We start from the raw sequence: 10550 nt of genomic DNA, 5'->3' as shown, positions 1-10550 counted from the left end.
GAGATCAAAGTGTGCGGCAGTTAATGATCACAGCGTTTATTTAGTGGTTAGTCGATCATTTGGTGCTGAAAAGGCTCGCCTACCAAACACCTGTCCCCCTGCATACAACTATCACCAGTAACACTGAATATCGAGTCACACCTGAGTATCTGTCAAGCAAATAAGACGTTGTACAACACTAAAATTTAAGTCACATAAACACCGTTAGCTACCGCACACACAATGAAGGCGGTGGCTAGCTATCAGTAGCTAAACGTCCTCAACGCTACAAGCTGGTAGAAAAGAAAACACTGAACGTTTTCAATTGTTGTTTGAAATGCAAATAAGACGATAAATTCCATGTTTAAATTGCAATGTGGCGCTTACCTTTCCATTTGATGGTGGCTCTTGAATGTAAATATTACTCATTTCGAGTTTATGCTTTTAGCTAATGCAAGAAAATTGATATTCTCACGCTGTCTGACACCTAAACTTCTTGAAAAAACAGACAGAAAACCGTTAATATCTGGTTTAGCAGCTTGCTTTAAAAGTAATATATTTCATACTTTCCTCTCCACAGCCATATTGGCTATACATGTGAGCTCACTGTTTACTGACGAGGACGTGGGGGTGATGCTCAATGGAAAACATAAGTGTAATTTCATATAATTTTTATATTGCCGTTTAAATCGCGTACTTTCACTTTAGAAAAAAATAGACATAGATATAGTCACACGGTATCAATCAACAAGAGTTCTGGTGACAGAACAATCCTAAAAAATATATCATACTCGCCTACAGTAGATTTTTGGTTTGATCTAAGTGCGCAATGACAAGAGACCCCCTGAAACAACAGAGCAATGTCGTTCCACAACAGTTAACTTGGTCGAAGTAATATAATAATATCATGTAAACCTAAAAAATACATTTTGAAGAAAAGTGGATACAATGGCAGATAATATATCGGTTTGATTTTGTTTGGTTTATTATTAAAATGTAAAACCGGTCGGAGACATTCAGAAATCCAGGCGCGGAACGGAAGTACCGTAACCGAGAAAGGACCACACGGAAATCGGCAGCGATGGCGGCTTCTGAAAACAATGTGGACCTTAAGCGCAAAGCAGATGATAATCAGGCTGGAGACGGAGATGAAGAAGAGGCAGAATGGGTCGGACCCATGCCGAGCGAAGCCACAAAGCCCAAGAAAAGAAAAGGTGGGTTTGCTTGCTGTGAATTCGTCAAACTGTAGGCCAACTACAACTCCTGCTAATAGATGCTAATTGGCGCTAACCGCAGTCCTGCCAACTTCTGCATGTTTATGTTGTGTTTTTCTTCAGTACTCGAGTACGAGCGTGTTTATCTGGACAACCTCCCATCGGCTGCAATGTATGAACGGAGCTACATGCACAGAGACGTGATCACACATATAGTCTGTTCCAAGTAAGTGATGAGGAACAACACACTTGACTTCTCCACTCTATGGTGCCCACTTACATATCGCTTATCTTATTCAAAGATGATTCACTGTCGTGCTGAAGGTGTGCAGTGTAATAGGGATCTAACTTATGTTTCATTGTCAAGTGCAGTTAAAATGGCTTAAATAAGTTATCAGTTTCCTGCAGCCTTCGTGGCCTCTACAGGAAAGTGCATAAACATCTAGACTGAATAATAAAGTATGTAGGAATCGTATCTGTTCAGTATTTTGTGTGACACAATTAAATACAATATACAGACAGGTGATGAAATAAAGCCTGTGTAAGAAAAATCCTAACCACAGCCAGATGGTCTGGAACCCTTTGCCGCATAGATTCATTGTAATCAATCAATAGTATCCACATGCTGTGATTAAAATAAACAGCAGAGTCTCAGTGGAGTCTGATATGCAACAAGTTCACTGTGACACAAATAGCAGCAGAGCGTGAACAAGGGCATCCTTACGTCATTCCTTTTTGTATAATTTTAGATCACCTTTTATTGTAGGGCCTAATGTCTAATTCTTCTTTACAACTCCACCACGTCTTATTTGCCCAGTTATTTCCTGCTATTTTTAGTTTTTTCAAACACCTTTCCCTAGTAATCAGCAACATGCCTCAGTAATTTGATCTTCCCCTTGTAGTCATATTTCTTCAATGATTTAAAACCATACAGGGGTTGCTGTAGTTTGTCTTCCACCCACTGTATCTTTTTAATGTTGATGGTTGTAATATTTATCAGGCTGTGGCATTGTTTGGGTCAACTTGTACAAATTAATGGAAAATAGTTCTGCGTGATCCCCTTTATTTTTAACCTGATGGAACTGTCTCGTCCAGAATGACAACGCCTACATTCATTGGGCTTGAGAGGTCACTGAATGCTTTAATGACTATGAAAATGATGTGAATAATATGCGGTGGCCTTCACAGTCACCAGACTTGAACTCAGCTGAACACCATAGTGAGATTTAGGACCAGAGTGTTAAACAATACGTTCCACCTCCACCATCAAAACACCAAATGATGGAATATCTTGTGGTGGAATGCTGTTCATCCCTCTAGTAGAGTCCCTGAGACTTGGAGAACCAATACGAAGGTGTAATGAAGCATTTCTGGTTACGCATGTTACTTTATTTGTTTTGTCCTAAATTTGTCACCAGTCTCTATCTGTGTAGTTATGAGCTTTAAGGGTCTTCATCAATGTAAAAAATGTCTATACAAATGCTTCCTGTAAAACCAGTGTCTACCAGACTCATTCACATCCTAAAAAGATGAATTCATATTTGCAGTTAACTGTCAAAACATTCTCACAATAACACACATAAACATGGAAAGAATGTTGTGTCACTGCTATTGATCTAACTTCAAATCATCGCCTTGTTTCAGGACAGACTTCATAATCACAGCCAGCCAGGATGGCCATGTCAAATTCTGGAAGAAGAAGGAGGAGGAGGGAATAGAGTTTGTGAAACACTTTCGAAGTCATCTTGGTATGAACTGAATTTATCACAAATTCTTCTCAGTCAGCCCCATGACAGTGGGTCAAGAGGAAAATGCAGCATATGTTATGTTTTAAAGCACAATATATTGTATAGTCAGTTATCCCGTCTGAGAAGTATAAACATTGTTCTTCCTTATTATGCAGGTGTGATTGAATGCATTGCGGTCAGTGCTGAAGGAGCCCTCCTCTGTTCTGTTGGTGATGATCAGGCTATGAAAGTCTTTGATGTGGTCAACTTTGACATGATCAATATGCTCAAGTTGGGGTGAGAGTCTAAATTGTTGTGGTGTTTTTCTGAAGGACAGTATGAATATGTATGTTTCATCTGTTTACAAACTTGAGGTGACGCGTCTCTATTAATGTAATCTGGTGTATTTTTCTCTTCTTGGTTTGTCTCTGTGCAGCTTTCATCCAGGCCAGTGTGAGTGGATCTATAATCCTGGTGATGCCATTTCCACAGTGGCCTGTTCGGAGAAGTCCACAGGGAAGATCTTTGTCTACGACGGAAGGGGAAGCAATGAACCCTTCCATGTCTTTGACAAAATGCACACCTCGCCGCTGTCCCAAATCCGCCTGAATCCGAAATTTAGAGTCATCGTGTCTGCTGACAAGGCAGGAATGCTGGAATACTGGACAGGCCTTCCAAATGAATTCAGGTTCCCCAAACATGTGGACTGGGAATACAAAACAGACACTGACTTGTATGAATTCGCAAAACACAAAACCTACCCCACCAGCCTCGCCTTTTCCCCTGATGGGAAGAAGATGGCCACCATTGCTTCTGATCGGAAAGTCAGGATCTTCCGTTTCCTCACAGGAAAACTGATGAGAGTGTTTGATGAATCATTAACGGTAAGTTCTCGCACATCTTTTCGGTTGGATTTTAGCTGATGTTGGGAATTTCTTTTGCTTATCACACCTGCTTCATGTGTCAGATGTTCACGGAGCTGCAGCAGATGAGGCAGCAGCTGCCAGACATGGAGTTTGGAAGGCGAATGGCTGTGGAGAGAGAACTGGAGAAGGTGGATGGTATCCGACTGACTAACATCATCTTTGATGAGACTGGCCACTTTGTTCTGTACGGGACCATGCTGGGCATCAAGGTCATCAATGTGGAAACCAACAGGTAGGCTCACAATAAAATGATTGTTGTAATAATTGTTTAAAGAACGTGCTAAGTCACATCTTGGCTAGTGATCATTTAGGTTGTAGATGATCTAAATTGTGCAAAAGAAAAAGATCATATTGTGATTTAATTGACAGATGATGAGTCACAATTTCACTCCAAGTGGTATTTTTTAATTTCATAAATGATGTGATGTTTTAATATGGTTTATATCCCTGTCTTTGAAATTGTTGTCAAGGCAATGTTAGCTATTGGAGAGAGTTTTGTGTTGTCGCTGCTGAGTTCATGGATCACCGTTACATCAGAGAATTAGCTGTGGGTTTCTTAATCACAGATACAGAATGTGTCTCGTTTTTTTCAGTACACAATTTATACAACTCGTGTAAATGTAAAACATGTCTAAGTAAGAAATAAGTATGGACTCGCTTTCATGTTGGTTCAACTATTTTTATGTTTAGTTTGAGTAATTGTTTAAGAAAATAGAGTCAAAGTTCTCTTTTTTCAGCTTCTTAACAGTGATTATTTTCTGGTTTCTTTCTTCCCTGACAGTAAACAGAATATCTTTGGGTTGTGGACAAAACAAGACATTTATCTTGGACTTTGGAAAACACTGATGAATATTTTTCACCCTTTTTGCAGACCAGACAACTAATAAGGATAAACAGCTGTACACTTTAATAATGAATGAAAAAGTTGATTTTACTGATGTTTAAACTAATTAAAACACTGATGTCTAATAGTATGTGAGAGCTTTAAAGTTCACATGCAGACGCTCAAAGGATTTGCATTTTTCCATCCCTGAAAGGACACTACAGTGGACTTCAGTGATAATTTCTAGTTACTACATTTGAAATAAAATGTTGAATCTTTTTTTGTTGATGTTTTTTCCCCAGATGTGTACGAATCCTCGGGAAGCTTGAGAACATTCGGGTGGTTCAGCTGAGCCTGTTCCAGGGGGTGGCCAAGGCCATGCACGTAGCCCCCACCGTAGAGATGAAGGCGTCTGACAACCCGGCCCTGGAGAACGTCGAGCCCGACCCGACCATCTTCTGCACTGCCTTTAAGAAGAACCGCTTCTACATGGTGAGTTAACAGAAAGTTTATATCAAGGTAACACCGCTGCAGTATGTCTTTTTCATTTTAATGCCTTATTTTCTTCTTCATCAGTTCTCAAAGAGAGAACCAGAAGATACAAAGAGTGCAGATTCAGACAGAGATATCTTTAATGAGAAGCCGTCGAAGGAGGAGGTGATGGCCGCCACGCAGGCAGAGGGCCCCAAGAGAGTTTCTGACAGCGCCATCATCCACACCACCATGGGAGACATCCACATCAAGCTCTTCCCTGTGGAGTATGTTTCCCCCATGAACACTGCGACTTTGTTCAAAACTCCTCTTTACATCCTCTTTATAGAACTTTACTCTTTTTGTCTCTAGGTGCCCAAAAACTGTGGAGAACTTCTGCGTGCACAGCAGGAACGGCTACTACAACGGCCACATATTCCACAGAGTGATTAAGGTACGTTTTCTTACCTCTTAATGAAGAAATAAAGAGTTATGTGAGTGTGAATCTAAATCTTGGTGTCTCTGTTGTACAGGGTTTTATGATTCAGACGGGCGACCCCACAGGCACAGGCATGGGAGGAGAGAGCATCTGGGGAGGGGAGTTTGAGGATGAATTTCACGCCACGCTGAGACACGACCGCCCGTACACGCTGAGCATGGCGAATGCAGGCGCCGGCACCAACGGCTCACAGTTTTTTGTCACTGTGGTGCCCACTGTAAGTAGCCTTACGACTAACACCCCTTTCGGACATTTTTTAATTAATATGCCAGCAACTTAACAGGTTGCTTTTATGTTTAAACCCTCACCATCACATTAAAGCTAATAACATTTCTGTAGCATTTCCAGCACGACTCGATTATGAATTGAGTTAAGAATGAGTTGTTGTCACTTTAATAGACAGTAAAGGTTACAGCAGCACAAAGTTAGAGGTAGTATTTTTTATTACATTAAAATTGGTGGTGAGCACTGTTGCCTCACAGCAAGAAGATCCCCGTTAACGTCCCGGTGGGGGCACCAGAATCTTTCTGCGTGGAGTTTGCATGTGCAGCGTGGGTTCTCTCCAGGTTCTCCAGCTTCCTCCCACAAGGTCCAAAAACATGTTGAGGTTAATTGGTGATTCTAAATTGTCTGTAGGTGTGAATGTGAGTGTGCTTGGTTGTCTGTCTCTAAGTGTAGCCCTGTGATAGACTGGTGACCTGTCCAGGGTGTCCCCTGCCTTCACCCTAAGTCAGCTGGGATAGACTCCAGCCCCCCCGCGACCCTAGTGAGGATTAAGCGGTGTATAGATAATGGATGGAAGTCTGAACTGCATACAGTGCCATCAACAGATATGCATGCACATTATGCACATTTCAGCATCAGTACATGTCCAAAAACATCATAGAGAGCAAAAGTTAGTTCACAAAAGTCGCTCCTCATTCACTTTACTGTACAATTTCACATTTGTTACAAAGTGAAATGTTCATAAACGTCAACCTTGACAGAGACTGTATCAGCTCAGATTAATGAGCCTCACCAATAATAAATGTAATCCAAGTTTTGACAAAAGTTTCCTCTGAGTTTATTAGAAACCTTCAGCATCAGGATCCATCTGAGTTTCTTCAAAGAGAGAGAGATGGGCGCATTTATTCACATCACAGTGGTGACTTTACTACTTACTCATGGCTATTAATAATCCCAGACAGAGACAGGATAGATCCAGATCTCTTTTGTTTATTAGTGAATTATGTGTCATACATCACTCAGTTCTGTCCAATCTTACATGTATGACAAATATTGTACCGTGTCTCTGGTGGGTACGTCTCAGTGAAGCTATGAAGAGGTTTAAAAGTGACGTCTGTCTAGCTGCCATCACTTTAATGGATCGTTGAAGCAGCAGTGTTGCATATTCCATATCTGTCGGTAATGAAAACCCACAAAAAATAATAACTCTCATAGTGTCATCTCCAGCTCACTATGCAGCATAAACTCACTGTGCACTTCTTGCAACAAACCTAAAAAGTAACAAACAAAATTGAGGACAAGCTGGTGCACACAGTGGCACTGAATTCCCTGTTAACTGTTCATCTGGACAGTTATGATGTCAAATGTGGTATCATTGCAATCTGTGACCTTCAAAACAAATGGACAGTCATCACCGTTTGTATATTATCATCTTTAAAGCAGGAGAATAGACAAAATACATCATTTCCATCGATTCAGCCATCCATTTCTGGAAAGTTTCATGCTTGTATGAAGCACTAGACTTATCTCCTGGACTGCAATGTGTGATTTTAAATGCTTTGTGCACTTCTGTTTTCCTGCAGCCTTGGCTCGACAACAAGCACACAGTGTTCGGACGATGTATTAAAGGGATGGAGGCGGTCCAGAGGATCTCCAATGTCAAAGTGAACCCCAAGACAGACAAACCGTACGAAGACATCAGCATTATCAACATCACCATAAAGTGATCAAGTGTCTTCATCATGTCCTGTACAGCGCTTGTTTTTTCTTTTTTACCAGGTTCAGTTATTAAAGAATGCTTTGAGTGTTATTCTAACAATGTTAATTTTTAGCTAAAAGGAAGAAAAAGCCAAAAAAAAATGAGGTCAATAAGTTTATTTTACAGCATCACATTATGTATAATTTACAAAAGCCATTATCAAGTCCACTGGTAACAAAGGTTTCAATGCGCATTGTGCTTCTACGTTTCAAAAAACGAATGGAAATGTTCTCACAAACTATGTGGGAAGGCTGTTCACGTGCATTTTTTAAATTTGTATTTTTATACATAGATACAAATAGTAAACATTACATAGCAATGAATAAAGATCAACTCAAATGATGGTTCCTCGATAACAAGACAAGTGTCAGCGTTAGGTTTAATGTTTCACTACGTTTCACATTACATTATTACTGAAGGCGGATTAAAGGTGTACCATCTCGTAAGCACTCAAAACAGGACCTGTGTGAGAAGTTTATATAGGAATATTTTCACAAGACATGTTCTGCAGTGAGGTTAATACTCAGAGTCTACTAAGAAACAGCAGATAGTTCATTTGCTTCCAAATGAAAACTGGTAGTGAGGCAGCAGACAAGTGCGTTCGACGAATTCTGCGTGCAAGACACTCCACAAAAAACGGAGGCAGAATCGGTGCATAAAAACTCTTGATTTTTCTCCCGTCGGCCTTGTATCAAAGTAACGCTCCCGCTCATAAATAAGATCAGTAAACAGTTCTGTAACAGAAAACACTACATTCAAACCAAAACTTGACTGGTGCACCATTTCAAGACCAGCTGCAGCATTAAATACACTTAAAAAAAAAAAAAACTTGCACACATAACTTAAAGTCCCAACATAACAAAAACATCAGCTGCTATTGCTTACATTAGATGACAAGGCAAAGTCTGAACGTTTGGCCATCGGTGTGAAGCCGCTGGGTTCATCTGAACCAATGTTTCTGTCCCGTCTCACCTCCCTGCAAATGCACTGGATTGTAGTTATGTCTCAGGATTATCTGAAGCTTACTGAAACAACTAAAAAGGTACATAAATGATTCTATTATTACAACATGGACCACTCTGCGTTTAGTTGAGATTACTGTCACATATGGAGCTGGTTATGATGAGTAACATGAGAGATAGAAACTACAGATACAGGCCACTCAGTCAGGGCACAAGGAGCATTTCTAACATTTAACTGGACCTAAGTCTACTAGCTATAGATGCCAGATAAACAGCTTGTCTCCTCGGAGGGTTACAAAGAAGAAAAGGTGAAGTAAGCATTGTGTTAGACCGTGTAAGCTGCCTTAGACGTGAAGCAGGGTGGGAGTCTGTAGTCTTAACTCAGGTTTTAGGCCCAGTCAGCTTATTTGTCAGACATTGGGAGGGGCAGACCTAAAAGATATTTTCTGTTCAGTGTGTAGCTGGAGGAAGTATTTACATCTTTGTTTTCTTTGCCCACAACGATGCACAAAGAAGGAAAGATGAGGGGGTCAGGCTTAGAGCCACAGCCGTGTCATGAAGCTGGAGAAGTGATGAACTGGGTTCAGAGGCTGGGATTTGGGTTCACTTGTCGGGTGAGAGTCCGTGTGTGAGGGGAACGCTTAGGCAACGTCCAGGACCCCGGCAGCCACCAGCTGTCTGGAGAGCCAATCCAGCCCCTCGTGGAGGCCCATCCCGCTGCGGGCGTCACAGCCCTGAATGTGCCAGCTCCTCCCACAGCAGAGCTTGTGTAGGCTCAGCAGCTCCGTCATCTCCTCCACAGACACGGCGCCGGGAACGTCCTGCAAAATGAGCAGCATGCAAACGTGATCAGCTCTGTTCGGTTTTGTGTAAACTCACTGTGACATCAGACGGGATGTTTTTTTGTTTTTTTTGCTGTACCTGCTTGTTCGCAAAGATGAGCAACAAGGCGTCTCGCAGCTCCTTCTCCGTCAGTAGTTTGGCCAGCTCGCTGTGGGCCTCCATGAGTCGGTCCCTGTGGCAGCTGTCGATCACAAACACCACCGCTGCACACACAGGAGCCAGGGGGAGAGGATGAGTTAGAGATAAATGGAACTTGGTTCTAAGGAGTGTTGGTCCACACAAGGGCTGAACAATTTGGTGAAAAGATCTATCGCAATTTTTTAGACTGATACGAGGAGAGGTCAGAAAGTTTGCAGAACACAGTATTCAGCCAAGTGTAATGCAAAATTTCTTTTCATATTTAGACAACACAACATCTCACTCGTTAAAACATCAAGTTTACTCATCACAACAAAGTTGTGTGATCCTCAGAGACATTCTAAGTTGATGATCGTCAAGCAATGATGAAAAACCAAAATGTTGAGTTTAGGGCAGTAATAAAGTTCCTCACAAAAGGCCGGATGAGGTTTTTGGTGGTGATAATCCTGCCTCCACCCTACAGTCCAGATCTGGCTCCAGTCATTACTACCTGTTTAGAAATTTGAAATCACATTTTTGTGCAACCAGATTTCCTGATGACGATGAGCTCAAGGCTGCCACAGAGGCATGGTTTGAGGATCAAGCTGAAGACTTCTATTTTAAAGGTATAGACAGTCTGAAGAAAACGTGGGTGATGTGCATTGAGGTAAATGGGGACTATATTGGAAAATAATAGTACAATACATGGTCTGCTGCAATATATATATCTGCTACTGCTAGTCATGCTAATTCAACCCAGTCAGGAGCAAGTGAATCTGTGGTGTTCTTCCACCCGTGTTGAGTCCATCCTCAGTATTCTACAGTCAGTGTTTGTTCTGTCTTCAGGTGTATTACCAGCTGCTCATATGTCCGTATATTAACATTTGTTGTAATCGGTGTCATTTCTGCATTAGATAAATACTGTGGACAATTAGTATTATATTGTCCATCCATCCATTATCTATACAACGCTTAATCCTCACTAGGGTCACAGGGGGGCTGGAG

General features: G+C 41.4%; 3 protein-coding genes across 3 annotated transcripts in view; 1 reads left to right on the top strand and 2 right to left on the bottom strand.

Moving 5' to 3' along the window:
- Window positions 1-10550, bottom strand: part of cwc27 (CWC27 spliceosome associated cyclophilin) — a 51539-nt gene that overhangs the window by 40213 nt on the left and 776 nt on the right. The window lies entirely within an intron of this gene.
- Window positions 1038-7674, top strand: ppwd1 (peptidylprolyl isomerase domain and WD repeat containing 1). The gene is made up of 11 exons (XM_008301195.1): window positions 1038-1193; window positions 1317-1419; window positions 2838-2941; window positions 3097-3217; window positions 3357-3804; window positions 3888-4078; window positions 4972-5161; window positions 5246-5427; window positions 5513-5594; window positions 5674-5856; window positions 7448-7674. Exons 1-11 carry the CDS (start codon window positions 1061-1063, stop codon window positions 7589-7591), a joined length of 1881 nt encoding a protein of 626 aa, XP_008299417.1. The 5' UTR covers window positions 1038-1060; the 3' UTR covers window positions 7592-7674.
- Window positions 7725-10550, bottom strand: part of trim23 (tripartite motif containing 23) — an 11266-nt gene continuing 8440 nt past the window's right edge. The window contains exons 10-11 of the mRNA XM_008301197.1: window positions 9507-9631; window positions 7725-9406 (exon numbers count right to left, since the gene is read on the bottom strand). Of these exons, the coding sequence (XP_008299419.1) occupies window positions 9227-9406; window positions 9507-9631 (305 nt within the window). The 3' untranslated portion in view covers window positions 7725-9226. The remainder of the gene's footprint in view (window positions 9407-9506; window positions 9632-10550) is intronic.

This window comes from Stegastes partitus, unplaced genomic scaffold (assembly GCF_000690725.1).
Source record: "Stegastes partitus isolate 25-593 unplaced genomic scaffold, Stegastes_partitus-1.0.2 Scaffold1641, whole genome shotgun sequence".
In the NCBI taxonomy this organism is placed as follows: domain Eukaryota; kingdom Metazoa; phylum Chordata; class Actinopteri; family Pomacentridae; genus Stegastes; species Stegastes partitus.
This window is presented reverse-complemented; position numbering and strand designations above follow the sequence as displayed.

What these genes read in the sequence shown, in the direction of transcription:
- ppwd1 (XM_008301195.1), top strand. Translation starts at nt 1,061, where the DNA reads ATGGCGGCTTCTGAAAACAATGTGGACCTTAAGCGCAAAGCAGATGAT. An exon ending in ATCAATGTGGAAACCAACAG is followed by an intron (nt 4,079 to 4,971) that starts GTAGGCTCACAA and finishes TTTTTTCCCCAG; the next exon opens with ATGTGTACGAATCCTCGGGA. An exon ending in ATCAAGCTCTTCCCTGTGGA is followed by an intron (nt 5,428 to 5,512) that starts GTATGTTTCCCC and finishes TTTTGTCTCTAG; the next exon opens with GTGCCCAAAAACTGTGGAGA.